This window comes from Apiospora marii (assembly GCF_038362585.1).
Source record: "Apiospora marii strain CBS 49790 chromosome Unknown utg000003l_segment0_segment0, whole genome shotgun sequence".
Taxonomy (NCBI): Eukaryota; Fungi; Ascomycota; class Sordariomycetes; order Amphisphaeriales; family Apiosporaceae; genus Apiospora; species Apiospora marii.
In genome coordinates, this window is record NW_027117374.1 from 5,888,845 (window position 1) to 5,915,402 (window position 26,558).

A 26,558-nucleotide genomic window follows, 5' to 3' on the forward strand; every position below is an offset into this window, starting at 1 on the left:
ATGGCTCCTTCTGGAGTACAGCCCATGTTGGGACAGAATTTAGCCTTTGTCCGCTGTACAGATACCCCGCTCTACCTCAACGATAAAAATCATTGAATAGAATCTAGACGCTAGACTTGGATTCAGCAATACTATTAGAGAATGGTAGACGGATACTGTAGGTAGCACATCCCCTACCCTCAGGGGGGTCGAAGCGGCTCTACCTTTTCCTAGACGTCAAACAATGGAACAAAATCAACAACAACAACATGCGCCGCTTGCATCTCTTGTGCATTGAAGGGGATGCGAAATGGGGTGGTAGCCAATTGGGGATTTCTGGCGCGTCGAGTTGCGGCTCAGGGCATCTCTGGGAGGATGTGGTAGATTAGATTCCTACGGGAGGAATTGGCCCTTTTTGTCGCCGTGATCAAATAAGTATTCTTCGGCCTGCTCACTTTTCTCTCACGTTTCACAGTTTTATGGCGCAAGCACTGTCGGGATTACAGTACCGCTCCATGAATTTTGCGTAGCATCAATCGGGAATGTTCTTTCTCCAGCCAGTGCGATCATTCGTTGCTTTTGTTGGTGTATTTCTTTTCGTTCAGCTAGGACAACACATTGCTGCAATGACAGTTAGCAAGAGAACGATTGAGACGAATTCTTCCGGCATCAATTCTGGTATTTCCAATAGGTGTATGTCGCTGAAGCCATTGAAAGTCGAAGTCATCAACAACATCAAAGGGAGCCAACCGTTTGTCTATATAACAGGCGTCGATCAAGTTGGGGCCACTAAGTTCCTTACGAGATCGGGCACTTGGTTTTATCCCGTAGTAGCAGAGGATGCAGGTTTTTCGCCAATCGATCAGGCCTTGATCTCAATCCCAATTGCAGAGCAGCCCAACGTCTTCGCCGTCACGATTCAAGACTGTGTTGTTTCAGGACGGATCTGGATTTCTTTGGGCCAGCTTCCCTTTCATGTTGCGGCTTCGGACGGCGGCTCGCCTTATCTCGTTCCGCCTTCCGTTTTAGATAGCACAAATACTTCAAACACGGTGGACTGGGGATTTGTCGAGCTTACGCACACTGATAGAGACGGGCTGTATGCCAACTTATCCTTCGTGGACTTTGTCGGCTTGATCCTTAGTCTCACTCTGACCCTCGAGCAAGGAGATGCGCAGAAGGTTATTGGTCTCGCAAGTGACGGTGTCTATAGTGTCTGCGAGCAGCTGCGACAACAAAGTCGATTAGACGGGCTACCATGGGACCAACTATGCGTCACAGCACCTAGCGGTCGACCATTGCGTGTTCTTTCGCCGAACCTCTATGAGAGCGTACATCCGGGGGCCACGCAGGGGTACTACGCGCCCTATGTCAATCAAGTATGGTCAAAGTATACGTCTCGTGATCTTGTGATAGATACGCAGTCAAGCATGGGTTCCGTTACCTGCCGCGTTGGTCAAGACGGGCTTCTTTCTTGCGACGGGGACAATCGGGGATACGCACGGCCAAGCGCGTCAGATATATGGAGTTGTAGTACTGGACCTTTTGCGATCCTCGCCGACGATAATGCCGTGCACCGCTCAGTTGTGCCTAGATTATGTGCTGCATTCACAAGATCCACCCTGCTCATCGAAGGTGGCGAAACCCAGCCTGCAGTTGACCGTGCAAGATATTATCTCGGCAAAATAACCAATCACTACAGCCGAGCCGTACACCAATGCCAACTCGACGGGAAAGGGTATTCGTTTCCTTATGATGATGTGAGTCCAGCTCCAGACAATGTAGCCGGTGTGGTGGCGGGGAAAGATCCTCGTCTGCTGCAAATATTCGTGGGAGGTCATGGGGTGGCTTGATGGCTATGGGAAAAGCCTTACGATGATTTTAGATAGTGATATGAGGATCCGACCGTGACCATTGATAGGCTATATAGAGAAGGTACAAAGTGTAATAGTGTCTTTTCCAATGAGAGTGCTAAGGATCCTCTTTCATCGTGATGTTAACTGGGCGAGTTACATGCATCAATTGGCCTCTCCTCCCGCTCCCTCATACAAAGGTCCCTTTCCATGCCCTGGGAACAGTGTAGAATAATCTCTTGGGCCCTGACAAGGTCGTCTCTCTCGTCGAGAGCTCTGACCTTTTCCGCAAGGGCGTCTTTGTGTTGGTCAAGCTCTATCTCGGTGATCTCCTGGCGCAATTTCTGTTCTTCTAATTGTTCCTCTAGTTGAGAGAGGCGAAGTCCCATATCGTCTTTCTCAACCTCCAATCGCCAACACAGCTGTCGAAGTCCCTCGATCTCGGCTGCTTGTGCTTGTAGCTGTTTGCAAGTAGAGCACAATATCGGGAATTTAACTTTGGTCCTAGGTTTATTAACTTGGATAGAATGCATGGGCAATGGATTGGGGATTCTAACATAGTAAATCGACCGGCAGGTGCTTTGGACCTATCCCATATAGCAGTTAAACTAAGCGCTACGTTAACCAGATAGACATATAAGACGACCTAATATAGCTGCGACTGAGACTATAATGGAACAGGCGAACAGGGGACGCGGATGCAATGTTGAACTACTGTGTTATTCAGATCCAGAGGAGGCTCTACCACACAGCAACGTTACTTTAACAGTGGTACAGTTTATGTAAGTGGGGGTGAAGGAGTGTATTGTCTAATGCCTTGGGCTTCCACTCCTGAAGCCTGGTTGCAGGCTAGGTCTTTATAGACCTAGTCAGAAATGGACAGAGTGTCTATAGAAGAATCTAGATACATCTGGAGTCTGGTAGACTTGCAGAGAAGGGAGGAGAGGTATCTCCTAACAGTTTATTATTGGCTCGTATGGATATTCTGATTCCTACTCAAAGACCAATTCAAGTACAGTACAATGCTGTACTTCTGCACATATTGCACTATACAGTACTTGCTTGGATGTGAAGCGGAGGGTATAAAACCATGGTCAAGTTACGTCCCCAGGTGCCGAGGCAGAATCGTTATAATTTAAATAGAGCTACATCATGGAGATAGAATAGAGGCTGAGTTGCTACTGGCGCAGTATGCCTTTGTAGCCAACACGCCCAACTCCGTCTATTGCGAGGCCAGAGGCCAGATCAATACTATGGACGAGGCTGGTCCTGTACTTTTCATACTCTACTTCAGGCTACTACACGCCGGTAGAGAGTCAACCACAATATATGAAAGGGTTAAATCCGCCACACGTTAGTATACGGGCTCCACACATCGATTGACGCTCGATCCCTGGATACTGTCTTTGTTATTGCGATTGGAAGGGGTGTTCTGCGACTATGCGATTTGAAATTGAAACCTCCATAATTAGTAGTTATGATATGGACGATTTATTTTACCTAGCCCCCAAAAGATGCCTAGAGAGATTGCCGTACTGTACGCGAAGTCTTTATTAACACACAGCTCTCGCCATATGGACGGATGTTCAAAAAGCAAGCCTCTTGTTGATCTATGCTGATTCGGTCAATTATCTTTTCCCGTCGGGCCTGTAGAACTGATATATTTGTGTTGGTGTCAAGAACATGAATCTCAAAGTATTAACAGTTGAAACAGTAGATTGGTTTCATGATCTGTTCACCGAGGTTGCAAGAAATAGATGCATGTTTTCGGTGTCAAACAAAACCGTAGTCTATCGATATATGTATCTCTAGTTCTCTCTCACGTTTGAGGGCGTCTTCATCTTCCCGCCACAGCATATCGGGACTTGACTGTTCACTGCCAGTCAAGTACAAGCTCAGCTCCCCTTCCGGCTCAATCTGCTGTATCCACCTCCGACATGCCTGGTATCGGCTGAAGAGCTTCGTTCGTATTGTTCATAAGATACTCTTGTGTTGGGGAAGCAGGCTCCAGCGTAGCTGGTCGGGGCAAATATGCATCAGCTGATTTGAGGAAGGGGCTAGGACAGATCTGTTCGCTTTCCAAAGCCCGGATAAGTCCTGTCTGGCTCTGCACCGTCTGCTCTTGAAGATCGTAAACCGCCTGCATCTCTTCAATTTCCTTTACGAGTTCCGCTACTCTCATCTGCATTTGAGACCTGTCTGCGCATAGTCTCTGGATATGGGCTTGACTATTCTGAAGTTGCAACGCGAACTCTTGGACTGCGGCGCTTAAAACGCTTAAAGGCAACATCAGTGTTGATATATGAGAGGATGGAGTGCAATCCATGATATCCTGGCTAAAGAATGATAGTCCAAACTAGTTGAGTGAGTTGTAGAGCAGGGGCTGCACTATGGGCTATAGAGCCTATTTATCTGAACCATGGCATGAAAGCTGCTTTAGCCTCTTCATCTCATCCCTCCAAAGTATGTACGATGTTTATCCAATATCTGCTGTCTGTCGAAAGACACCCTAGGACGTATTCTCGCATCCATAGCAAGCTCCAGTTCCGGTACGAAAGAGTTTCAGCTATTTACTGATCTTCCAAGGCAAGGAGCCAGCGATGTCTGACACACGAGAGTGACCTACAAATAAGGCCTTGTTTCCAGCAAAATACCATCCTTCTTACCACACTACCCACCATGTTTCAAGCCAGGCACAAGGCTCGGCAACCGATAGCGCCTGTTGTTCGGAGATCTCGCCAGGTGCGAGTGCCTCCTGTGCAGCGTAACCTTACCTTCCAAGCTGCAGCGAACTTCCAGCCAACCCCCACTGTACAGACACGTCCACAAAGTGACTTCCATTTACCAGAGCAAGTCAACACGGTCTGCATATCTGCCACAGCCAGGCTTGTTACTAATTGCCACATACTCTTAGTATACCCGACCATCCCAAAGCCCTCGCCGATGCTATATTCCAACTATCATCCGACCTTGACGAACAGTCTATCCAAGTTAAACAGCTTGGTCAAAGGTAACGTCCGCTCACGCTATCCAATACCTTCCTTTTCCTCTTACTAATCATCCCTTCAGTATTGACGCACTGTACGTAGCTTGTGCCTATTTCCTTGTGGCTAAGACTGACTCTCCACCACAGCAAGCAGGTAGTCGACAATGGGTAGGCAGTTCAAAGGACTTACGGAAACATATACTGAACCGCTGCATAGATTTGAAAATATCAACAGAAAGCTGGACAATTGGTTGACGAAGCTAGATAATGTCATCGAGCAGGACTCTGTGGGCAAAAGTGCAGATGACTTGCTTGAAGAAGAGTTCTTGAGTTTACAATAGGCACATGGAGTGTCCTTTCGAAGCTTTCTAGTAGTAATAATTCAAGTGGTTATATCTTCACATTGGAAGAAGCATGTGCATAAATTAGATGTTGCTCGTCACGTTCTAAATTCAAATTGGAAGTTCACACAAATATTGTCCCATGTCTTAATATTTAGGTATTTTATCAAGTGCGTGTCTCGTTACAGAATGAAATATTTATGTGCAGAAATATGAAGGACACGAGGCTTTGGCTTCTTATTGTTGCCAGCTAGCGTTGCACATATGCTAAGCTATGAATTCCTGCCACTCGTTGCTTTAGTTTAACGTTAGAGAGAAGGTAGTTTTGAATTGAAATCACATTGAGCTTTCAATCCCGATTCACTCCTGGTAGCAATAAAACGCTCCTGCGTTTATATTGTCCATTGTTGACTCTCTGCCTGCAGTATCATATAGTTTGACAATAAGTAATAATGGGCCTGATAGTTACATGTTGTATGCACTGTACTGTATCGTGGGTGTATATAGCATGCACATTGATTACTGTACTGTGAAAACCCGGTTCAGTATCCACATTTTAATCTTAGATTCTTGACCACGAGAATTTGGCCTTTGTTCGCTATACAGATACCCCGCTCTACTTCATTAGCGAGAATCCTTGATTTGGATCCGGACGCTGGATCTGGATTTAACAGTACAAGAAACGTATACATGTACGGGAAATTAGAAATTGTCGATATCTAGCCAGCTTCATTTATGTTACATACTGTATTAGTAGCGATGCAGAGATTTGCTGATGACACCGGTCAAGAAGATAGGAATGGACGCTGGACGTACAGCTAGTGGTGCAGCCCATACCTGTCCAGGGCCATAAAGTCTGATATTCCCTCCGCTCCGCTTGTACCGTTTCGGCGTAGACGGCCGGATCATATTGGATTCAGAGTAATCAGGCGATGTTATTCTCTTCTTGCTGCATCCGTGGAGAGCCTTCTAGATTTTCGTGGGCTTAGTTCGGCCCTGGCTTCCATAATTGTTGTGTAGAGATAAAAGAGTAGCTATGGCGCACGAGCGCCACTAGCGGGCCAGGTCCCTTAGAGAGTCGATTCGCGACCCCGCGTTGTCAGGACCAAAGGCGCCGGTTCTGTCGTACTTTACTTATGACTATGACAAACTGATCTTTGTCTAATGCTACTGTGACATGCTTAAGTCTTCCTTGCGCCACTACAGCAAATGCTGATAGAAATTGATGCTTGATAGCATCAAATGTTGAGAAGGCGATTTCCTAATGATCCAAGGCCCACTCTGGATGCTCCATCTACACCGAAATGTTCGTTTCTAGGGGGAGGGGCGGAGGGTTCTTTGCGGCGCAGCGGCCCAAGTAACCGTAGACCCACAATGACACAGCGGCGTACCCGAGGAAGAGCCCTTGTGCATTTCTGGCTGGAAGTCACAATAGCTGGTCGCACTTCAAGAGCCCGTAAGACTTCCGCGGCTCTAGAGGAGCGAACCAAATGCAGGCACAAATCCGTTGTATAGAGGTTGCACATGTGGGTCAACTTGGGGTTAGGACTCAAGGGCGCGCTGGAATTAGATGAGGCATCGGCGCCCCTTATAGCCAAACTCGAGTCCTAGTACAGCCAATTAGGCGTCGGTTTCCTCTTGGAAGAGCAGTAAGCGGATGTTACATCCCGGCCGTCATAGGCCGTGGCTGCAGATGCTAGTTACCGTGTAACGGGATCAGGTCATTTGCGCAGCTTTTTGGGGTGATGCATTTGGTTGCAGGTGGCGCCACGTATTAACGTACATGACCAAATGGGGACGGTAGTTGGATCGTACATAGGTCTATCAGCAATAACAAAATGACATGAGAACTTGGTACACTTGTATGGTGTGTGTTTGGGCCAGCAAGTGATTTTTGTCTGGAATCGATTACTCAACAGTCTCAAATCACATTATGACCTACGCAATGACGACCCTTATTCTTGCCACCGCCAACACCCCAAAAGCTTGCCTAATAGCACAAAGCACATTCGTTCCGTCTGCTACCCCCCATAGCTGTAGTCTTAGATAGAACCACACTACCACCTATCATATGTCGAAGAATCAAATGGGATATAATAGGCAGCATTGAATATACAAATAGTGGCAAAGATGCTATCTCAAAGGAGGGAAATAACAAAAGAGATCTTCCAGTACTACGTGTTGGCGAACTAGACTGGCTACGAAGCGGGTGTACTGCTGAACTATATTCATATGCAGATGAACCAACACTATCGTGGTTATACCTGGACCAATTGCAGCTCCAACATGTTGTTCACGTTGTTGCTATCTTCTTTATTGAGGTATGTTACCTAGGCCAGTATCCAAGCGGTTCCCATGCGCATCCCTTAGTATGTCCTGTGCCCTGGTGCTTACCATTGGAACAATCAACTTGCTGTAGAGAGCGGGGTGTCCAAACCGAACGTCCACACTTTCGTCGTTTCGTTTCTCCATCACTACATCATCGCTTACTTTTTTACCCCTCTTACTATAGAACAACTGATCATCGTCGAAAGTCTTGATGCAGAAATATTTGAATCCTCCAAGGATGGCAAATAGCGGTGCCATGAGGATTACCTGGACATACGACTCCCTCCTAGCGATCACAAAGATCGCCACCACGACGTTGCTGAGCAACGTCGCGGTAATGACACGATTAACGATGAACCCCCAGAAACCGCCGCCGGATTCGTGTTTTGTCGCAAATACGTACCTGAAACCGAACGTAAGCGGTGAACACGCTAACAAGGTAAAAGATATCGAACTCACATCAACAGATACTTTTTCAGGTAGCTATCCGTAGTAAAGTAAAACGCGGTTACCGGAAGCACTAAGGGCTGGAATGGAGCAAATACCAATGCAATAGTAACATAAAAAAGAAAATTGTTATAATGAGATGCGTAATCGAAAGAAGGCGGCGCCGTAAGTTCGAGCAATTCCCGAGGTGTTGGATTCAAAAACCAGCACGACAACCAGTCTTTTCCTAGTCTGACAAGCTGTGAGATATCCAGCGCCGCACCAAGATTACGCTGCAACAAGTAGTTGAGCCAAAAGGGTGACACATCGCAAAAAGCTCTCATGAGATTCTCGAATGGCTGAGTATCCTTGATGGCCGACCACAGTTTCTGATTCGACTGGACTCGGATGACCGCAGCGGCATACTTCCACCCGGCCGAAAAGAACGAGAAGACAATAAGGTTGTTAAAAATGAAGAAGACATAGAGCTTGCGAGCTACACCTCTCTCGCGTTCCGTTTTGGAGAAATCGCCAGCATAGATTGAGAGACGGCGGAAGATGGTCGGCAGGAGTATGTAGAACAGCGTTGTAACCAAGGGCGCGAGGATACCTTGTATTGCACCCCATGTTCGTGGATGGCGTTCGAGCTCGGCCTGAAAGGTGGGCCATATGGCACCAAGTTTCGACAAGTCGGCTAGGAAGACGGCAATAAGAGCATTAGGGACCGTCCAAACGGCGACCAGAGCAGATACTGCGACGTGACCCATAAAGACTCGCCGGCGTCGAGTTTCCTTGGGCAACGAGAGGTTCTTCCAGATCACATCGTTCGGTCCGGGAGCAAGCTGGATTTTGCTCCCATGAGGATGCTGCTTCCTCGCAGCATACGCCAGCTCGTGAGCCTGCTCCATATTTGGACATGTGGCAAAGCCGTACGGAAGCACTTCCTTATCCACTGTCGCGTTTCTAATTTCGTGGATTTTGGCTGAGAGTCGGCGGATACGCGCAACTAAGTACTCAATAGCATCAACGTTGGATCCTGGGGCGAACGTCGTGTCATCGCCTGCCCGAGCCTTGCAGGTAGGACGTTTTGATGGCAGCGTTTTCGGGTGTCCCGAGTACTTTGAGAGCACTACTTCTAGTTCCCGAACGGCTCCGTCGTATATTTCAATGAGCTCCGGGAGTTCTTTGAGACTATGTGCAATAGTACCGGATAGATCCCTTGATGTAGCAAACTGACGGACAAGTTCGACAATGCCTGCATCGGTGCGATATTGTTCTGGAACGTCAGTCACCTGACCAAATCTTAGTATTGGAACACCTCTAAGTCTCCGAGGAGCGACACATTCTTTGTCGAAGGGGGGTGTAGCGAGATATTGCATACCATCAACGTTCGAGAAAACGCCTTGTTTTGGTAATCAGAGCTCTCGAAATACTCGCACCTGATACGTGCTACAATCCTAGAGCTTGTCCACAAGAAATAGCAAATAACAATGTCGAAGGCATGCGAGGTGGCGACATATGCCCAACATGCCCTCCCGCCGACAGAATAGGGGGCGAATTTCATGAACGTATTGGAACCATCAGACGAACGGTTCTTACTGTTCTCGACGATGTTAAGCGGGATATATACACCACAGCCAATGATAGATAGAAAAATCGTAATGTTGCGGCACATTGTGGTGAAGTGTAGAAAGACAGTTGCATCCTGGCCAATCTTTTCGACAAGCGCCTGATCCCTGGTCTTGACCACAGGTTGGACCCAGCCAAACACTCCATTTGAGATTGCTGGAGGAACACGCTTTCCATCCGAGATATGCTTCAGTCGAGGTGCATAGATTGTTTTGTTGTGAGGTCGTAGGAGACAGAAGAGCACGGCGCAAAGCACTGCGCCACTTATGGAATAACCAAAAGACGACCAGAACGCTTTAGTCGTTAACTGTCACAGGCGGTAAAGTCAGGAATAATATCTTTTTTTCGGAGATGGTATATCTACCTGTGTATTAAATGGACTCTGGATGTACTGAAGGAAGTCCTCGGGGTCGTTGTCGCGGGGCTGTAGCGTGAACATGGTGTGAGATGATTTACGAGCTGTATACCTTTGACCGAGTGGACGGCACCGTAACAAGTGATATGACGTTGGAGTCGAGGCCGGCTGGCTAGGATTTGGGCTTAATATGTAAAAGGCTCTATTTATTACTGAAAATACTGTAGTGGACAGGCATCCATTACGACGCGAGTCTACTGGTGATGCGGTTGCAGGCATTCCTGGCTCAGCCTATTTGCGACGGTCTTCAAATCAGGCTCATCAACAGAACAAGCGAGTATTGCTAGTATTAGTCACTTCGCAGTGCTACCCTAACTGGAGTAGACGAATGAAGGGGCTTACTGGGCGCTAAAGTTTATTCCAGCTCCTTGGCCTATAAAAGGATATTTATATCACGGTAGAAGGTATTCTCACACAGCAAGTAAGGGACCCCATTGTAGTTCTTGTGTGTCACACTGGCGACGGTGGTAATGGATCCCAGGAGCGGCTTCCTACGTAGCAACTAGTCTCAATTACTTCTACGAGACACTGTAGGATCATTCGCTTTTGTTTCTATTCTCCGGATAGGTGACATATTGCCACTGTTTATCCGTCCAATACTGCCTATTATGTACTTCATATTATTCTTCATTGTACAGCACGATGGCTTCCGCACCTGCTACGTAACGTCAACAAGGCCGTGGATTTCGATACCGGTTTTCCTGTGTCCTTCGCTTTCTGCACCAGTTGGGCACTAGGGAGTTCCCTGGAGTCCATCTTCCTGGTGCCTATTCAGTAAGCAGAAGAAAACCTGTAGTATATCGTGATACCTAACGTGCTTGCAGGAGAATGACCCCGGTATTCATATGAATTTGTGGTGGCCGGTACCTACAAACTACACGAATCCAGGTCCTCTACCCATACAATGTTGATAGGTTCTTCAGCAAGAAAGATTCCACGCAATTTCTCGTAAGGCAGGGGAAACAAGCTTTTCGTTTCGCATACCGGTCATCATGATGAGGTTTTGGCGTTAAACTCGAATGGAAGGCGTGGAAGGTCTTATTCTTGTCTGAGGCCGTGGTGGGAAACTCGCCCGGCACCGCCGCCGGCTTGCCGACCATGGTAAGTTTAGTCGAGTCGGCGGCGTCGATGGCGAACATGGAGACGGTGTTGGAGCCGGCGTTGACTGCGAACAGCATCTGTAACCGGTCCGATGTTAGCCTCGGAAGAGGGTGATCAGGGGGAATTTGGGGAGGAAACTTGGACGAGAAGAAGGCAGTTGCTCCTTAGAAACACGTAGAGGGCTCGCAAGTGCTTCCTTACCTTTCCGGCGACCGTCAGGGCCGATTGGGAAAACAGTGCATCTGGAGCCGATGGCTCATTCTTGCTGCCGTCTATACCGTTGGCGCCAGTGCCTCCCGTAGCAGTCGAGGTGGCTTTGCCCACCATACCATCCGCCTGCACGTGCATGGCTACAACGGCGTTTTGCTGATCGTTGCTGATGGTGTAGATAGCCTTGGGTGCGACGACCTTGGCTTTGCACGACGAAGGACGAGCTAGCGTTCCCGGGACCATGGGAAGGGCCATCAGGGCCAACAAGGGAGTGGGGATGAACTTCATGATGGCGCACGATTAAAATGCTAGGGTTTGTCTGATCAAGTAAGGATGTTGGGATTATAATAGCACACGTGACAAGCCGGCTGCCGGAGAAAGAGAGTAGAACTTGCAGGCTGGCTGCGTAGGAGGACTGACGAGAGAGTGAGAGTAGGTGGATGGGCTAGTAGCATCCCCCATCTCTTGAACAAGGCGAAGGGTCTGTGTAATATATACACATGGCGTGGCGCCAGGACACATGCGGGCGAGGAACTGGTTAGTGATCAATATTTCCGAATCGGGTAATTTTGATTACCCAGCAGGCATAGCAAACAAGGCGCGGTTACATTAAGCTTAATTGCAGGGGATTCAATGCACACCGTGTTCCGGCGCTACAGCTGAGTGATACACGAATGAGAGACCCTAAGGACTTGGCGGGGTTGCAATCCCCACTGTGTATGCAAGAACAGCCGCAGGGCTAGGCCGGAAACGGGAATTTGGATTCGGTAATCAACGGACCTTTTGGGGTCTTCCTCCTTCCGGCTCAGACCAGGTGTGTCCTGCCATCCTCGTTATCCCCGTTTCGAATGAACCATTCTTTAAATCTGGCCGTCTCGCTCATATCTTCGCACACCATTCCTGGCCGATTGATTCATTAATGATACGTAATCCTATCTAGTTCATCGCCTGTTCCCGAGTACCAACGCTTCAATGGGTGACCGGCTCTTCCGTATCTTCAACCCCAATGGTGAGTAGCCATTATCCATTGCGCGTACAAATCCCTGACAGTGCGCTAATTAAGCTATAACATGCTTCAATATACAGCGCCCAAGGAGGACGCGGCAATAAAGAGACGGCGCCAACTCCGGCAGGCGCAGAAGTAGGTTCTCCCTCCCGCTCCGCCGATCAATCCTACTCTGTGCTGGATGAGGGTGTAACTAGTTTAACACTTTCCACAGAACCTATCGCGACCGCAAGGAAATCTACCTCAAGTCGCTTGAAGAGGACCTGAAGCAGTCGCGAATCCGCGAAGCAAACTTGCTGCGAGAACGTAAACAGATGCAGAGGATCATCGACGATCTCACGCAGCGCAGCTCTCAAAGCGCTGACGTCTTCACCCCTGTATCGGCAGCCAAGGATAGCCCCGAGCCTAGCCAAGACGGTGGTACATGGTACCATGCCCCCGAGCATATTGCGGAGTCTGGGGGGGCCAACCAAAGGCCCGGCGGACTCGGGCTCCAGCAATGTCTCACATCACAGCCTTCGCAACGCGGTTCACCGGCGACGACAATCTTGAATAGCCCTGGAGACGACACCCGAATCGGAGACGCAGATGAGGTGGAGGTAGGCATGGATTTTGTTTTAACGTGAGTTTTGTCACCTCTCTCCCCTCCCTGCTGCCGAGGTTTTCCGGACATCACCCTGCATTCGGCTCGCCACATTGCTGACGCAACAGGGCCCTCTCTCTCTAGGCTCGAGAGACCCTGTCTCAACCATCTGGCAGGCGATCCTCACGACGCGCACGCACCGACGGGCCACGCCTTGACCGTCTCGTCGCAGCTGCTCTGCGTCGCGCCCACCGCGCCCCATCCGCACAGCCACCTGGCGTGCCCAATGCCCGGCCTCGCGCCCCGCGACCTCCTCGACAACCTGCTACGGCTCTCGTACAGCCTCTGCTCCGACGGTGAGCTGACGCCCGCCCAAGCCTGGCGCTACATCCGCTACCAGCCCGGCGTCGCCCTCTTGCGGGTCGGTGCGTTGCGCCGCCTGGCCGAGCACCTGCTGCGGGATGGCAAATGTCACGGGTACGCGCCGCCTGCCAATCCCTTTCATGTTCCCGTTGCATTATGTCCTTCCTTTTCTAATTCCCTTCTTTTGGCATATTGCAAGCGCTGACTGATCAAAGCTACGGCGCCGTGCTACAAACGGACAAGTTCCGAGCGGCTTTCATCGATATTTTGGCGACTGGCTGAACGTAATGAACTGATATAGTTGCCTTACGAGATAAAGGCGATAAGTATTGTGGAGAATTGAGAAGCAATAGGCTGGTCGCCAGCATGTCAAGAATTAGAGGGAAATTTCGTGCTCGTGGTCTGTTGCGCAGAACACCGTGAAATGCAACCCCAGAGTACCATAAACTTTTTGGGTTTCAAAGGGGTTTTACATTCATCTGGAAAGGACTGATACACTTCTAGCTGATGGACTATACTTGCTAACATGAATGATCCCGATTCCTGCACCTGCTCGGCATTAGAGTCGGCCTGACTGAGGGCATGCTCACAACGCCCTGTCGCATTGCAACTACCACAAAGCCGTAGTATTGAATCAGGCCGCTAGGGAACAGTAGTAAGCAATAATGAAATTTAACACCACAACGGCCTTTTCAGCGGATTGGTTCATCGAGACTGATTCAGCCTAATACAATCGTCTTCGAAGGAGCCCCATGTATGGAATCTCCTGCTTTCACAAGAAGCCTGTAATATAGACAGCAGTGTCTTTGAGCAGAGGCCAGACAACACTTCGTTCACTTGACTGGCCGCTCTGTCACGAGTGAAGGACTAGACAATAGCAATTGCCGGCACGTGCCACGACCGAAAGCCACGGAACTACAGCATCACAGACTTGCAGTACGCACAGGTGCTATCTAGTTTGGTCAACTCATGATAGTTCCGTTTCTCCCTCGCTTCTCCCTAGACTAGAACCTTCCTCCATGGAGTTAATACAATCAGCCTTCGCGCTTGGAACTCAATAACTGCTACCGATTCCTCGATTAGGAAGTGCTTCTTGGCAATCGGTCCAACCATGTTGCGTCTAATTCCACGCTGGTCGGACCTCAACAGGACTGTCTGTCCCCATGCCCCGATTACACATCGTTCCATCAAGCTTTCCAGCTCCTTTGCTGACAGCAGTAGTTTCGTTAATCAGTTACCTGCTATGTGAGACTGAGCCACCGCCGAGCGACAAATCGACTCGCCGAGTCGAAGCTATCAATTTCGAGGCCCTGCCGGGCACTAGCAATGACGCGAATGTCGGTATCGATGTATAAATAGCGATACAGATGCCGAGCACGAAACCGACTCCGAGTATCTTGCAGCAGCTCTCCCTGGCACGGCGGGCGCCGACCCTCTGTCTACGACAGTATCCCGACAACGACGGCAGGGCTATCATATTTAAGAGTCAGAGAACTGCTCCCACCGCAAATAGTGCAAGGTACGCATGGCTTCTCGTTTACTGGCTGTATGGTACTGAGTAACCCTCGAGCGCCCAATGTTCCCGACAGACAATAGAGGGGAAGCCAGCCAGCACCAAGTCAGGTTCCTCGACGAACGCAGGCGACCGGCCAACTTTCGAATTCTTACTGAATGCTCCATTGAAACCATCACAGCGCCTCATGGGTACCACGGCAAGCTATTTGCCTTTAATATGCCATCAACCAGTTCCGCGGTCACATGAATGCCATTAAGGCTTACGCCGTCAGTGACAATCGCAATAGTTTATTTTAGAACAGAGTGCAACTCTGGAATCCGCGAATGACGACGGTGCTAACTAGGTTAACAAGTCAAATTTACTTGGCTCAGTACCATCCGTTAAGGCTGATTCAGCACACTGTAACCGTGTTGCGGATAGTGTTCCGTGGGAATGGGGCTCCTGATTTCAAAGCTAGCGCGGTCTGGACAGGTATCTGCCAGATCCAGAGAGTGGTTGGTTCATTTGAACAGTACCCCACAAGCTGTTCCAGTGGCTGCTAGAGCACTTTGACAAAGATAGACTTCTCGACAGAATGACTCCCTCAGTCCATTTCTATTCTGCTTTCTTCCCAAACACCTCTATGGTCGAAGTTGCCAGCCGGCCAATCATACTTCCTATCGACTCACACCGTACTTCTTATGGCCAGAATGACGACTGGTTATCGTCACAATTCGTCGACCAGGAGATGCAAGACAATTTGAGCAGCCAAAGCCCAGCACCCGACCCACCTGGCGCGATTCAGACCCAAACCAGCGACCGATCGAGTCGGAGTGCGACGCCCTCTCAGCACGACCTCGCATTTGCGCCGCTCAATAATAGAACTAGAAATGCAGCCAACCGACGAGACAAATCAATCACATCCGGTATAACGTCGAATGAAAGGTTACTCTCAATCGTAGAAGCAAAGCCCAAGACATGGAGCAACATGTCACACATCCGCCGCGTGAACTTTGGGGATCTAGCCTCCAGCGGAAACTCAAGAAACGTTTATGACGGACTGGATATTGACTGGGCGACTTTGGAGAAGCGACATGAAATAACATGTCGCGGGCTAAACGCCCCCCAGGTAGACATAGCTGTTGCTCGATGGATCAACTGTATAGAGAGCGTGTTGTCCTTTGTTAAACTGTTCCATGTCCTCTTCCCATCCTCTTTGTTACAGGCTTTTCCATCCTCACTCGATTACCTACCTATCTACCTACCTTATCCAGGTCACGCAGGAGCCCCAGAATGTCTCGCAGCGTCCAAGGCAAGACTGTCATAGTCACAGGTGCCGGGAGCGGCATCAACTTGTCGTTCGCGACGCAACTGCTGTCCAAGGGCTGCAATGTCGTCTTTGCCGATCTCGCGCTGCGGCCCGAGGCGAAGAAGGTAGTCGAGGCTCACCAGCAAGCCGCCTCTGGCCACGGCCGAGCTGTATTCCAGGAAACAGACGTACGCCAATGGGACCAGCTGGAGCGCATGTTCCAGGTTGCCGAGCGCGAGTTCGGCGAGGTTGACATCGTCTGCCCGGGAGCTGGGGTCTACGAGCCTGTAAGTCTGATGCTGCTGCTGCTGCTGCTGCCGCCGCCGCCTTGATCTGATCTGCCGTGACTAATGTTTGGTCGCAGACCTGGAGCAACTTTTGGCATCCTCCGGGAACGGCGCAAAGCCGCGATGTCGCAAGCCAGAACCGATATGCGATTCTCGACATCAACCTCAACCATCCCATTCGCACAACTCAGCTCGCGCTCACCCGGTTCCTGAACAGCAAATCCAAAGGGCCCAAGACCATCATCATCATATCGAGCACCAGCGCTCAGGACACAAGCATCACGACGCCACTCTATGATGCTTCGAAGCATGCCATCAGCGGTTTCGTCCGTGCCATCAAGGACGTCGACTCCATCGCAGGAGTTCGCGTTGCAGCTGTTGCGCCCGGTATCATCAAGACGCCCTTGTACACCAACAACCCGGACAAGTTGTCCATGATCGACTCGGTCAATGATACGTGGGTCGAGCCTGAGGAAGTTGCTGAGGTTATGACGGCACTGATTGAGCAAGATACAACGAGCTCAACTATTGGAGAGTACGCAGAGGGAAAGCAGGACATCAAGATCGAGAGCGGCATCATCCTCGAAGTCACAAAGGGCCGAGCAAGACCTGTCACCGCCTACAACGACCCCGGTCCGTCTGGCCCTGGCGCTCTAGCATCCAACATGGCAGCGTCTGAGGATGCTGTCAAGGCCTTGATCAAGGAGGGCTGGGGTCTGCCGGAAAGGTCATGAGCAAAATGGTGGCAAAGGGATATGTAGGTAGTCATGAAAGTATCCATTATCCATTTTCGCCATTCCGCTCCTCGCTGTTGCACAATTCGCAGTAAAGACTCAGGAACGCCTCGACCATGACTAAGCAAACGAGAAGCACAAATTCCGGGTTTTCATAAGATGATGCAATCTCCAGGGACTAGCCAATGTACTCGGCGCGTCTTCCCAGAGCGCATCGAGAAGGTCCATAATATCAGTGATGTTCGCGATCATTAGCGACTCCTGCAACCGTTGTAGGCGATCTCGAATCATATCTCGCTGCTCCGTGTCCGAGAGACATGACCCAACTATGGCAACTGGCCAACATAGTATGGTGTTGATCTGCGCAGTTGCCTCGATATCCTCTAGATGCGCAAGAGCCGCAGAGACGGACGTGCCGACCAGATCCGTCGAGTGTGAGCTTGTGGACGGCAAAGGCTCGAACGCGCTCGTGTAGAGATAGAGCAGGATCGCGTGTTGGTAGAAAAGCCCGCCCAAACGCAACGTCTCATCGGCGCTTTCAGGTGGTGACCAGTTGAGAACCTTGGTGTGCAGTGTCGCAAACTCCGCCATTCGGTCACCGGCAATGAGAACGGGCTTCGACGTGTCGAGTGGCGGGTATTCCGCCGCGAAGCTATTGATGCGAGGAATCAAGAGGAGAAGCTCGATCCAACAGCCACAAAGGCTACCAACAAACGACTCCGAGGCCAGAAAATGTGCCCGAGATTGAATCAGGTCGTTTATCTGGTACTGCTTGCACTTTTGAGGCTCCAACGATACCAGGCTCAAGGTGACAACATAAACGTAGAACTCCACAAGAAAGTTCTCCAGGGAAGATTTTGGATGAGATGGATCGCTGCTGCTCAAAACAGACGCGATAAGCGTGTCAGCAACTTTCAGGTGCTTAAAGATTGCGCCGTCACGGTCACCTCGGACTGTCTGAGTGATTTTCAGTAAAAGCGCAAATTCCAAGGAGCTGGTCCGAGATCTAGAATTGACAGGTCGCAACCCACCTCGGTGAAGCATAGTAGCAGGGAGCCCAGGGCTAGGATTGCAGGCGTTACGCTAGTCTGGGAAACATAGCTGCTGATTGACTTTCGAAACAAGGCCAAAGACCTGTTATAATATGTATGTGCTAAGTCGTCGTACTGCAGAGGAAGAGCGACGGCGTTGTGAACTGCACTCATGGTGAGGACGAGGTGCATGATAAGGTCGTTGAGCATAGCAATTGGCATTATTTGTGACAGGAACGGGTTCTCAGATCGAACGCCACCAGAGAGAACGAGCGATGTCCGTGATAGATAGTGACCCAGCAGAAGGAAGCCCTGGTCGCCACAGTAGTTCCAGAGGCGCTGGCTACTTGGTTCGGGCATGATGGTTGGTGCTGTTGCGCTCAGGCCATGGTCGAGCCATCGCGTAACACTTGAAGGGGACAATGGCCTGCTGGCGGTCACATCGTTTGTGAAGAAGAAGTCGCTTCCTGAAGTTGTCGAGTAAATATCGGCGGCGTTATCGGCAGAGTCATGCGCCTGTGGCACAGTTGCACGGCCCACGCTGTCACCACCGGCGTCATCACCATGAACTTCCAAGCCATACTGCGTTTCTGGACAGGCCCCATCATGGTCAAGTGGCAGCAATGGGGTGGTTGGGGCCGCGCTCTCTGAGCTGGCGACAGGACTCGTATGTGAGGCGATCGGTGCTGTCGCATTCTTGGACTTGGCTCGCGTCCTCGGAGGAGATCTCTTGGGCTGAGGCCAGGTGCAGTCTAGGCCATTGCGCCTACAACCTGTGCAGATAGGTCGTGCCTCATCGCATTTCTTCTTCCGGGAGCGACATGTCAGACAACCAGTCCGGACACGAGTGATGTGGACTTTGACGTCGCACATAGTGTTGGGCGAACCCTCGCTCTTCGGGAGGAAGGGGGGCAGGGGGTAAGTAGGTCGGGTCGGGTCGGGTCGGGTCGAGTCGAGTATATATATGTTTGATGGACCGATGCAGCAGTCAGTCATGCAACGAGGGTCGCGTGTGTGCAGCGGTGCATGCGAATGTGCGATGTCGTTGCAGTTCAACCAGCAAGAGTGGGGATACCTGGTAAAGAAGTGCGGCCTGTCCGGAGGGATATTATGACCTTAGGTAAGGTCATGGTAGCATAATGATGTGGGGAGACGGAGGAGTGCGGAGTAGTACGGAGTACCTCCTTATCTTCTTATCTGCGATAAGTAGTACTTGCCCTGCCTACTCCGTACAGTAGGTAGATAAGGGACTACAACTAGTGATACAGCGAGGGACCTGGGGTCTGGATTCTTGGCGTGCGTGAGTTGGGTCACACTGTCAGGTGCGCAGCCCTGTAGGGACACTAAAACCTGGGTGCTGTTGGAAGATCCAATTTTATAAGCAGTATATAGCTCTAAAAGAAACTCTTGTATTATATACTGTTAGTTAGCAAATTGTCAAGTAGCATTTTTTTTGAATCAAGTTTATTGTCCGTGTACAGCTACCAAGGAGTAGCATCATAATGGTACATAGTTTTCGTTCAATAATATAAAATTTATACCTTTTTTTTTTCAGGTTAAATAATGGCAATAACAGTAATAGTGCTCAAGTATATGTACCTATCATTGGAGGGGTCTCAAATCGCCTGCGGTGAAATCAGTCTCAATAGGTAAAGTACCGACTACCTACCTAGGTACCCAGGCTACGCACATATAAAGTCGTTGTGCTCCTGCAGCTAAGCAGACCAACTTGCGTTTGTAGCCTTAACTGTTTCCAAGAGCTTGATCATCATGCCGACATTTTTATCGGCCGAGATCCTCGTTCGGAGAGGCAGCGGCAGCAATAAAATACACCCAGGTTAAGAAGCGATCGAGCTGCAGTAACGACTCGTTCGCCTCAATGTCATCACGTAATGCTTCGAGCTCCTTCTCGACTCCCGTGGCCGAGAGCCGACTCTGTTGGGAGTCCCATATTGGCAAAAGCTTCCGCCAGCAGCGGGCTAGGAAGGGGGGTCAACATTGATCGGTTTGGCCTGCTTCCTCGAAGCAGTCGAGAAAGTTGAAGATGGAAGGCAGGATTTGTGCACTATATGACGCATCGAGCTGTGTGATGGCAAAGAGGGTAAGACTGTGCAAACCATGTCAACAGGGGGGATACGGCCATGATGGTGCGGCAAGATGCAAACCTACATGGAGAATTGATCCCGGAGGTAACTCTGGAGTTGTGCGCTGCCTCCTAAGCTCGAGGAATCCATAAACACTCGCATGCTCGTGATTATTTGTGCGAGAGTTGTAAAGTAGTCTTGCGCGGCTATCATCTCATCGTACATGAGAATAACTAGGGCAACAGCGGAGAACAAGCGGTCGTCGGGACTTCCTCGTGAAGAAAACACGTCCCAGCAACTGCCTGAAAGCGATCTAATCGCAGCGGCTTTTGCCGATCCGCCTTTGCGTCGAAGCTAGGATCATCGTGGTAGGCAAGACGGTGGAAGCTTGCTGCCGCGACAGCATCGAAGACGAGCTGCGATGAAGCCGCCAAGGGCAGCAGCTGCATCTTGCCTTCATTGTCTGCCTGCCATATAGGACACATCCGTGGGTTGACTTGCTCGGCGACTGTTGTAATTCATCAGATACGTCTTATGCCATGGGATTCCAAGCGTAACTGACAGTAGTTCAAAGCCCACCAACTAGGCTGTGAATAGAATATTGGCTCAATGCTGAGATTGACATGTCGCTCTCCTTGTCTTTGAGAGCGTGCGAGGCCGTGCTCCTATGGTCAACATCAAGGCTCCCAATAGGCGCACGGGTACCCGTGCGGATTCCGTTTACAGTAAAGCGCCCACTGGTTTCGGCCGGCATCGCACACTTTACGCGCTACAGAACACGTTAAGCCACGTTCGCGTATTCCATTTAACTACCATCATTTTCCCAAGACTTGTCCATAATGGAAGCTACTAGCAGCAGCCACCAGGAATTCCCCGACGACTGTCTTCCTCCTGAAAACACCTACGAATGCCGAGCAGCCTTAGTTACGGCTATCAACGAGTGGGCATATACTAGAGGTCACGCATTCGTGACGAAAAGGTCGACAAAGGAGAAGAGCGGCAAGCTTACAGTCGTTTACGCATGTGATCGGTCACGTCGCGAATATGCTTCTGGGATGGCGCGCCAGCAGAAAACAACAACCCGAAGCAGTAATTGTCCGTTCTCCGTGCTAGCAAAAGAGTCGCGAGACAGGGATACTTGGACCTTGCAATACCGACCCAACCGACAGTTCGCCCAACATAATCACGAGCCGAGTCTACACCCATCCGCCCATCCTATACACCGTGCACTCGATACCGAAACGAAGACTCGGTTATCAAGCCTCTCGAACGCTGGCGTTCCCCCTAAGGAGATTCGAACGTATATACGCCAAAACACGAGTTCGATAGCAACGCAGCAAGATATCTACAATCGAATCGCGGATAGCAGACGAGAGATGTGCGAAGGGCAGAGCACGATCAACGCCCTAGCTAACCAGCTTGATCGTGAAGGGTTCTGGAGTCGTCTGCAGCTCGATTCGGATAACCGTGTTAAGGCTGTGCTTTTTGCCCATCCAGACTCGCTAAAATATCTTCAGGCCTATCCGGATGTCTTGATTCTGGACTGCACCTATAAAACGAACAAGTACGGAATGCCGCTCCTAGATATGATCGGTGTAGACGCCTCTCAACGATCATTTTGCATCGCATTCGCATTCCTTAGTGGGGAGGGCAAGGAGGACTTCGTTTGGGCTTTGGAGCGTCTCAGGTCACTGTACGAGATTAGCAAGGCCCGTCTGCCTTCAGTCGTTCTAACCGATCGATGCCTTGCTTGTATTAACGCTATCGCGGTGTGCTTTCCTTCTGCTGCTTCATTACTATGCCTTTGGCATGTAAATAAAGCCGTCCTTCGTTATTGTCAGCCATCGTTCGTTAATCAATTACGATTCCCAAATGCAGAAGCTGAAAAATCTGAGAATCTCGAAGATTGGAATATCATTTACCACCACTGGCATCAAATCATGAAGCCACCTACCGAAGAGATGATCAATACCCGTGTGTCCGCCTTCGAACAACGGTACATTACGACACATATACAAGCGGTAGCATACGTTAAGGAGACGTGGCTTGATTTGTATAAAGAGAGGCTTGTGAAGGCTTGGGTTGATACCTATCCTCATTTTGGTAATGTTGTCACTTCGCGCGTTGAAGGTGTCCATGCCCTTTTAAAGAGCCACTTGAAAAAGTCGACTCTTGATTTATTTGAGGCTTGGAGAGCTATTAAGCACGCGCTAATGAACCAACTTAGAGAGTTAAGGTCCAACCAGGCTAAACAGCAGATTCGGTCGCCGATCGAATTATCTGGGCCACTCTATGGCGTAGTACGTGGCTGGGTATCACATGAGGCTCTCCGAAAGGTTGAAGAGCAACGGAAGCTTCTCACGACGAACAGCGGGCTTCCTTCGCCAAACTGCACAGGTTCCTTCTCCCGGTCGCAAGGCTTGCCATGCGTCCATAAACTTGAGGCTTTGTTATCCCAAAATAAAGTCCTCCAGCGCGAAGACTTCCATCCACATTGGCACCTAATCCGAAGCGGCACTACACCCCTTCTCCTGGAGCCTCGCCAACATATTGACTCGGCTAATACCAACTCATCTTTACCGCAGTCAAGCAACCGACGGGAGCCCAGCGGCTTTGAGGCGGTGGAAGCCACGACCAGACAGAGAGCCCCACCACGGTGTACCAGCTGTAACACACTGGGTCACACAAGGACCTCTCAAACATGTCCCCTGAGGCACGCAGAGCTACAACTTCGAGTACAGGCGGAATTACAACGGCCACAAGAAGTACCGGAATTTACGTCCGACTTGCCGGTCTTGGAACCTACTCCCGACTTATTAGATCTAGATGTTCGAGAGCAGGTCTTAGAACAGGCTCTGGAGCAAGTCGACCAGGTCCTCGACCAGCAACAGGTTCCGGAGCAGCCTATAAAACATGACGACCCAAGGGCAAGCTACCAACGATGCATCACAGTAAGAGAAGCTTAGTATAAGGATCAGCGTCCGGGGACCAATATTAGCAATAAGATGTACCGGAAAGCGATGGGTTTACCATTACGGTATACCAAGGCAAGCTACGATTGGTGCTTAGATTATAAGCAAATGAAGAAGCATTGCAAAACGCCAACGGGGACAAGAGATTGGACAAGACAAAAAATGATGGCATACTTAGACTGGGATCGGTCTGAGACCGAGCGAATTGATATTCAGGTTGCTCAGGAATCGGCAGGTGGTTTACCTAATCGGAGAGGTATGGGCGGCCTTTGGACAAGGGCAGGACAAGACTGCGAGGAGCAGCAGGCCCTCTACTCTATTTCGACTGAACAGGTTGATGATGATTGTATTATAGTTCGAGTTTAGGGTTCAATATAGGCTACGCTACACTGGTTAGGATACTACAGAAACGAATGTTAGGCTGCGCTGGTTGTAATACCGCAAAAAAAAAAAGGGTGCGATGTCGGCCGAAACCAGTGGGCGCTTTACTGTAATTGGAATCCGCACGGGTACCCGTGCGCCTATTGGGAGCCTCAACATCAACACGCAGACTCGCATACCTGCTTTCTCGAGGGCATTGTTACCTCGTCTAGTGTACGCTGCCGCTTCGTGCTGACTCGAGTGGCTTTTGTCGATTTGGCCCGAGGTGCATTTGGGGAATTTGCATCCGTGATTTGGATCCATCGGAATCCCCTGTCGATACCGCAGCACTCCAAGTTATCTCGCACACATTTCTTGCAGCGAGGTTTGGTGCGGTCGCAGCTGATACGGCGACGCGAGCAGGTCCGACAGCCTCCAGCACGCCACGTCAGATAAGGCAGAGAACCATGTCTTGGGGATGCGCCTCAACTTTGACACGAGGCGGCATCTGGTCTGTTGTTTGTTGCTTGCAGTTAAGGGCTGGCTTGTTGTGTATGTAGGTAGGTCATGTACAGTATGCCGGGGGGTGAGAGCCACTGTAGAGCCACTGGCTTTGTGATAACACGAAGCGTGCCGTCTTGTCGCAGCCTCTCGTTGCCCTTGTAGATCAAGCATGATTCTTCTTATCCTTCTCGTCGTCAGCTGGACCGCGCTCCGTCGTGCCGCTCATCCTGGAGCCCCAGCCTATCAGACCTTATCTCCCTTACCCCGTAGTTCAGTCCTAGCGAAGCGCCGCTAGAAGCGGATCTACTAGGTCGCGACTCGCGAGCTAGCCAGTGTGGCTCCCCCCAACGCTCATGCCTTTATCCCAATGTGGTAAAGATCAACTCGGACCGCTGCCTGCACGACTGGGCTGCCCCTTGTTATCGCAGCTGCGTATATGGGACCCTTTGATCTGTGGGTAAGGTATCATCTAGTCCCATCAGATGCTGGGGTAACTGCGTCCAGGTTCCAGCTGCATCTTCGGTCGAGATGTCGATCGTCCATGCGACGTGACGTGTTGAAGCGGCACACCTTACTGGATAGCGTCCGCATTACGAGGTGACTTCTGATGAGTAAGTATCCGTATATCAGTACCTAATTACGGATACAGCATTGCCAACTTTCCTGCGGTACTTTTCTGGCTCCACCACACAATCCCTTCTGGCCGGTTAAGTCTCAAGCGGCTCGAGGCTTTGCCTCCTTACGGACCACCATATCGTACCCGTTTCGTACCGATTGGCGAGCGCGGCTATTCGCACGCATGGTGCATGGATTGAGCGCCGTACTTCCGATAGATTAATCCGCAGCCATAGTATATATACCGACGCGTGACGATCTGAAAGCTACTAGTTGGAACTCTATCCTCCCAAGGTAGCTCGTCAAAAAAAAATCATCTACCCACTAGAGTGTAAAAGATCATCGCCAATCACGCCCAAACAAGAGGAAAGAAGGAGAAAGGGACAGTCAAGATCATCATGCGTGCACTTCGTTACTACAACCCTGGCGACCTGCGTTTGGAGGACATCCCGGAGCCTGCCTGCCTCGACAACCAGGTCAAAGTGAGGCCAGCTTTCGTCGGAATTTGCGGCACGGATCTGCACGAGTATTCGAGCTCAACCTTCATCCCAGAGCCTGGTCACCCTCACCCAGTCACAGGCGAGACCCGGCCGCTTACTATTGGCCATGAAATTTCTGGTGTAGTTGTTGAGGTTGGTGCAAAGGCAACCAACAAGTCGCTGAAGACTGGGAGTCGGGTGGTCATCCGACCAACGGTATGCTGCTTTGCCTGTTCTGCCTGCAAGGAAGGGTACTTGAGCTGCTGCGCAACACCCGGGTTCCTCGGCTTATCGGGAGGAGGCGGCGGCATGAGCGAGTTCATCTGTGTTGATAGTGAATTCGTCCATGCCCTGCCGGAGGGTATCCCTCTGGATATTGGCGGTACGTACTGATGATTGTCTGCGATTCGTGCGATTGATCTGACAAGACGTAGTCTTGGTCGAGCCACTCGGGACCTGCTGGCGCGCCGTTGCAGAGAGCAACATCAAGGCCGGTGCAGATGTACTGGTCCTGGGCGGAGGCCCAATTAGACTCAGCATCGTCGCGTGCTGCAAGGCAAAGGACGCGCGCTCTATTGTCGTCAGCGAGGTCGCAGCTGAGCGGAGGGCACTGGCTACCATGTTTGGAGCTACACAGGTTGTGAACCCCCTGACCGAGAATATTGTTGCTGTGACCAAGGCAGCGAGCTCGGATGGCGCGGGAGCTACGGCATCTTTTGACTGCGCCGGCCTCTAGCAAACCATTGAAGCCGCGTGTCGTGCCGTCAGGCCGAGAGGCATTGTGGTCAATGTTGCCATCTGGGAGAAGCCTGTGAGCTTTGACCTCAACCTGCTTTGTTTCGGAGAGAGGAGACTCCATGCCGGTAAGTTCACGCACAGTCATCATACTGCCTGCCTCCCTACCAAATGTCGTTTAGTGCTGTGCTGAGAAACATGTCGTCGCGTACAGTTCTGGGATACTCCAAGCAGGACTTTGACAATGTCATCGCAGCCATTCAAGACGGGTCGCTACAACTTGAGCGCATGATCACGCGCAAGATCTCCATTGATCGTGTGGTGGAAGATGGTTTCAACACACTGGCTAAAGATAAAAACACACAAGTGAAGATTCAGGTGGACATGCAGCAGGTAGTCTGAATGAAGATCCTAGCATGCATCTAGTAAAAGGTCCATAGTTCGAACAACTACTACCTATTTTGCTTCCGTCCCGGTGCTATCTCCCTCCACCTGCCCATCTACATGTACCCCACGGTAAGTATGGCGAGCCCGGACGAACCAATCCAACGCCACGAGCAAGCCGAGACCAGCATATACTGCACAGACATAATTCATATCTTATGGTTGTCAGCTCTTTGATCTCTCTTTTCAAGGAGTCATTTGCGAGACTTACTGGCTGCCTCAGCAGGCATTACCGCTGGAAGAGCATAGATGATAATAGAGTAGACGGTCCAGATAAGCAGGACAATGT

At 50.4% G+C, this 26,558-nt stretch overlaps 11 protein-coding genes across 11 annotated transcripts; 5 read left to right on the forward strand and 6 right to left on the reverse strand.

Moving 5' to 3' along the window:
• Positions 1-605: 605 nt before the first annotated feature.
• On the forward strand, positions 606-1,832 carry PG985_005402 (glucanase B; the record flags this gene model as incomplete). The annotated part of the gene is made up of 1 exon (XM_066825171.1): positions 606-1,832. The coding sequence occupies one exon, from the start codon at positions 606-608 to the stop codon at positions 1,830-1,832; it is 1,227 nt and encodes a 408-aa protein (XP_066688331.1).
• Positions 1,833-1,975: 143 nt separating this feature from the next.
• On the reverse strand, positions 1,976-2,365 carry PG985_005403 (uncharacterized protein; the record flags this gene model as incomplete). Its single annotated transcript, XM_066825172.1, has 2 exons — positions 1,976-2,293; positions 2,351-2,365. The coding sequence occupies 2 exons, from the start codon at positions 2,363-2,365 to the stop codon at positions 1,976-1,978; spliced, it is 333 nt and encodes a 110-aa protein (XP_066688332.1).
• Positions 2,366-3,744: 1,379 nt separating this feature from the next.
• PG985_005404 (uncharacterized protein) lies at positions 3,745-4,158 on the reverse strand (the record flags this gene model as incomplete). The annotated part of the gene is made up of 1 exon (XM_066825173.1): positions 3,745-4,158. One exon carries the CDS (start codon positions 4,156-4,158, stop codon positions 3,745-3,747), a length of 414 nt encoding a protein of 137 aa, XP_066688333.1.
• Positions 4,159-7,472: 3,314 nt separating this feature from the next.
• On the reverse strand, positions 7,473-10,027 carry PG985_005405 (uncharacterized protein; the record flags this gene model as incomplete). The annotated part of the gene is made up of 4 exons (XM_066825174.1): positions 9,907-10,027; positions 9,295-9,849; positions 7,947-9,205; positions 7,473-7,890 (listed from the first exon to the last, which is right to left on the reverse strand). Exons 1-4 carry the CDS (start codon positions 9,979-9,981, stop codon positions 7,473-7,475), a joined length of 2,307 nt encoding a protein of 768 aa, XP_066688334.1. The 5' UTR covers positions 9,982-10,027.
• An 823-nt stretch (positions 10,028-10,850) lies between these two features.
• On the reverse strand, positions 10,851-11,556 carry PG985_005406 (uncharacterized protein; the record flags this gene model as incomplete). Its single annotated transcript, XM_066825175.1, has 2 exons — positions 10,851-11,135; positions 11,260-11,556. 2 exons carry the CDS (start codon positions 11,554-11,556, stop codon positions 10,851-10,853), a joined length of 582 nt encoding a protein of 193 aa, XP_066688335.1.
• A 684-nt stretch (positions 11,557-12,240) lies between these two features.
• Positions 12,241-13,502, forward strand: PG985_005407 (uncharacterized protein; the record flags this gene model as incomplete). The annotated part of the gene is made up of 5 exons (XM_066825176.1): positions 12,241-12,277; positions 12,355-12,409; positions 12,489-12,896; positions 13,002-13,334; positions 13,436-13,502. The coding sequence occupies 5 exons, from the start codon at positions 12,241-12,243 to the stop codon at positions 13,500-13,502; spliced, it is 900 nt and encodes a 299-aa protein (XP_066688336.1).
• A 2,506-nt stretch (positions 13,503-16,008) lies between these two features.
• On the forward strand, positions 16,009-17,045 carry PG985_005408 (uncharacterized protein; the record flags this gene model as incomplete). Its single annotated transcript, XM_066825177.1, has 2 exons — positions 16,009-16,311; positions 16,389-17,045. The coding sequence occupies 2 exons, from the start codon at positions 16,009-16,011 to the stop codon at positions 17,043-17,045; spliced, it is 960 nt and encodes a 319-aa protein (XP_066688337.1).
• A 120-nt stretch (positions 17,046-17,165) lies between these two features.
• PG985_005409 (uncharacterized protein) lies at positions 17,166-18,949 on the reverse strand (the record flags this gene model as incomplete). Its single annotated transcript, XM_066825178.1, has 2 exons — positions 17,166-18,002; positions 18,077-18,949. 2 exons carry the CDS (start codon positions 18,947-18,949, stop codon positions 17,166-17,168), a joined length of 1,710 nt encoding a protein of 569 aa, XP_066688338.1.
• Positions 18,950-20,393: 1,444 nt separating this feature from the next.
• PG985_005410 (uncharacterized protein) lies at positions 20,394-20,914 on the reverse strand (the record flags this gene model as incomplete). Its single annotated transcript, XM_066825179.1, has 2 exons — positions 20,394-20,668; positions 20,740-20,914. 2 exons carry the CDS (start codon positions 20,912-20,914, stop codon positions 20,394-20,396), a joined length of 450 nt encoding a protein of 149 aa, XP_066688339.1.
• An 85-nt stretch (positions 20,915-20,999) lies between these two features.
• Positions 21,000-23,126, forward strand: PG985_005411 (uncharacterized protein; the record flags this gene model as incomplete). The annotated part of the gene is made up of 1 exon (XM_066825180.1): positions 21,000-23,126. One exon carries the CDS (start codon positions 21,000-21,002, stop codon positions 23,124-23,126), a length of 2,127 nt encoding a protein of 708 aa, XP_066688340.1.
• Positions 23,127-24,949: 1,823 nt separating this feature from the next.
• On the forward strand, positions 24,950-26,227 carry PG985_005412 (Alcohol dehydrogenase- zinc-containing; the record flags this gene model as incomplete). Its single annotated transcript, XM_066825181.1, has 4 exons — positions 24,950-25,472; positions 25,525-25,760; positions 25,827-25,953; positions 26,040-26,227. Coding segments are annotated over 4 exons (1,074 nt in total), but the record flags the coding sequence as incomplete, so codon positions are not given.
• Positions 26,228-26,558: the final 331 nt, after the last annotated feature.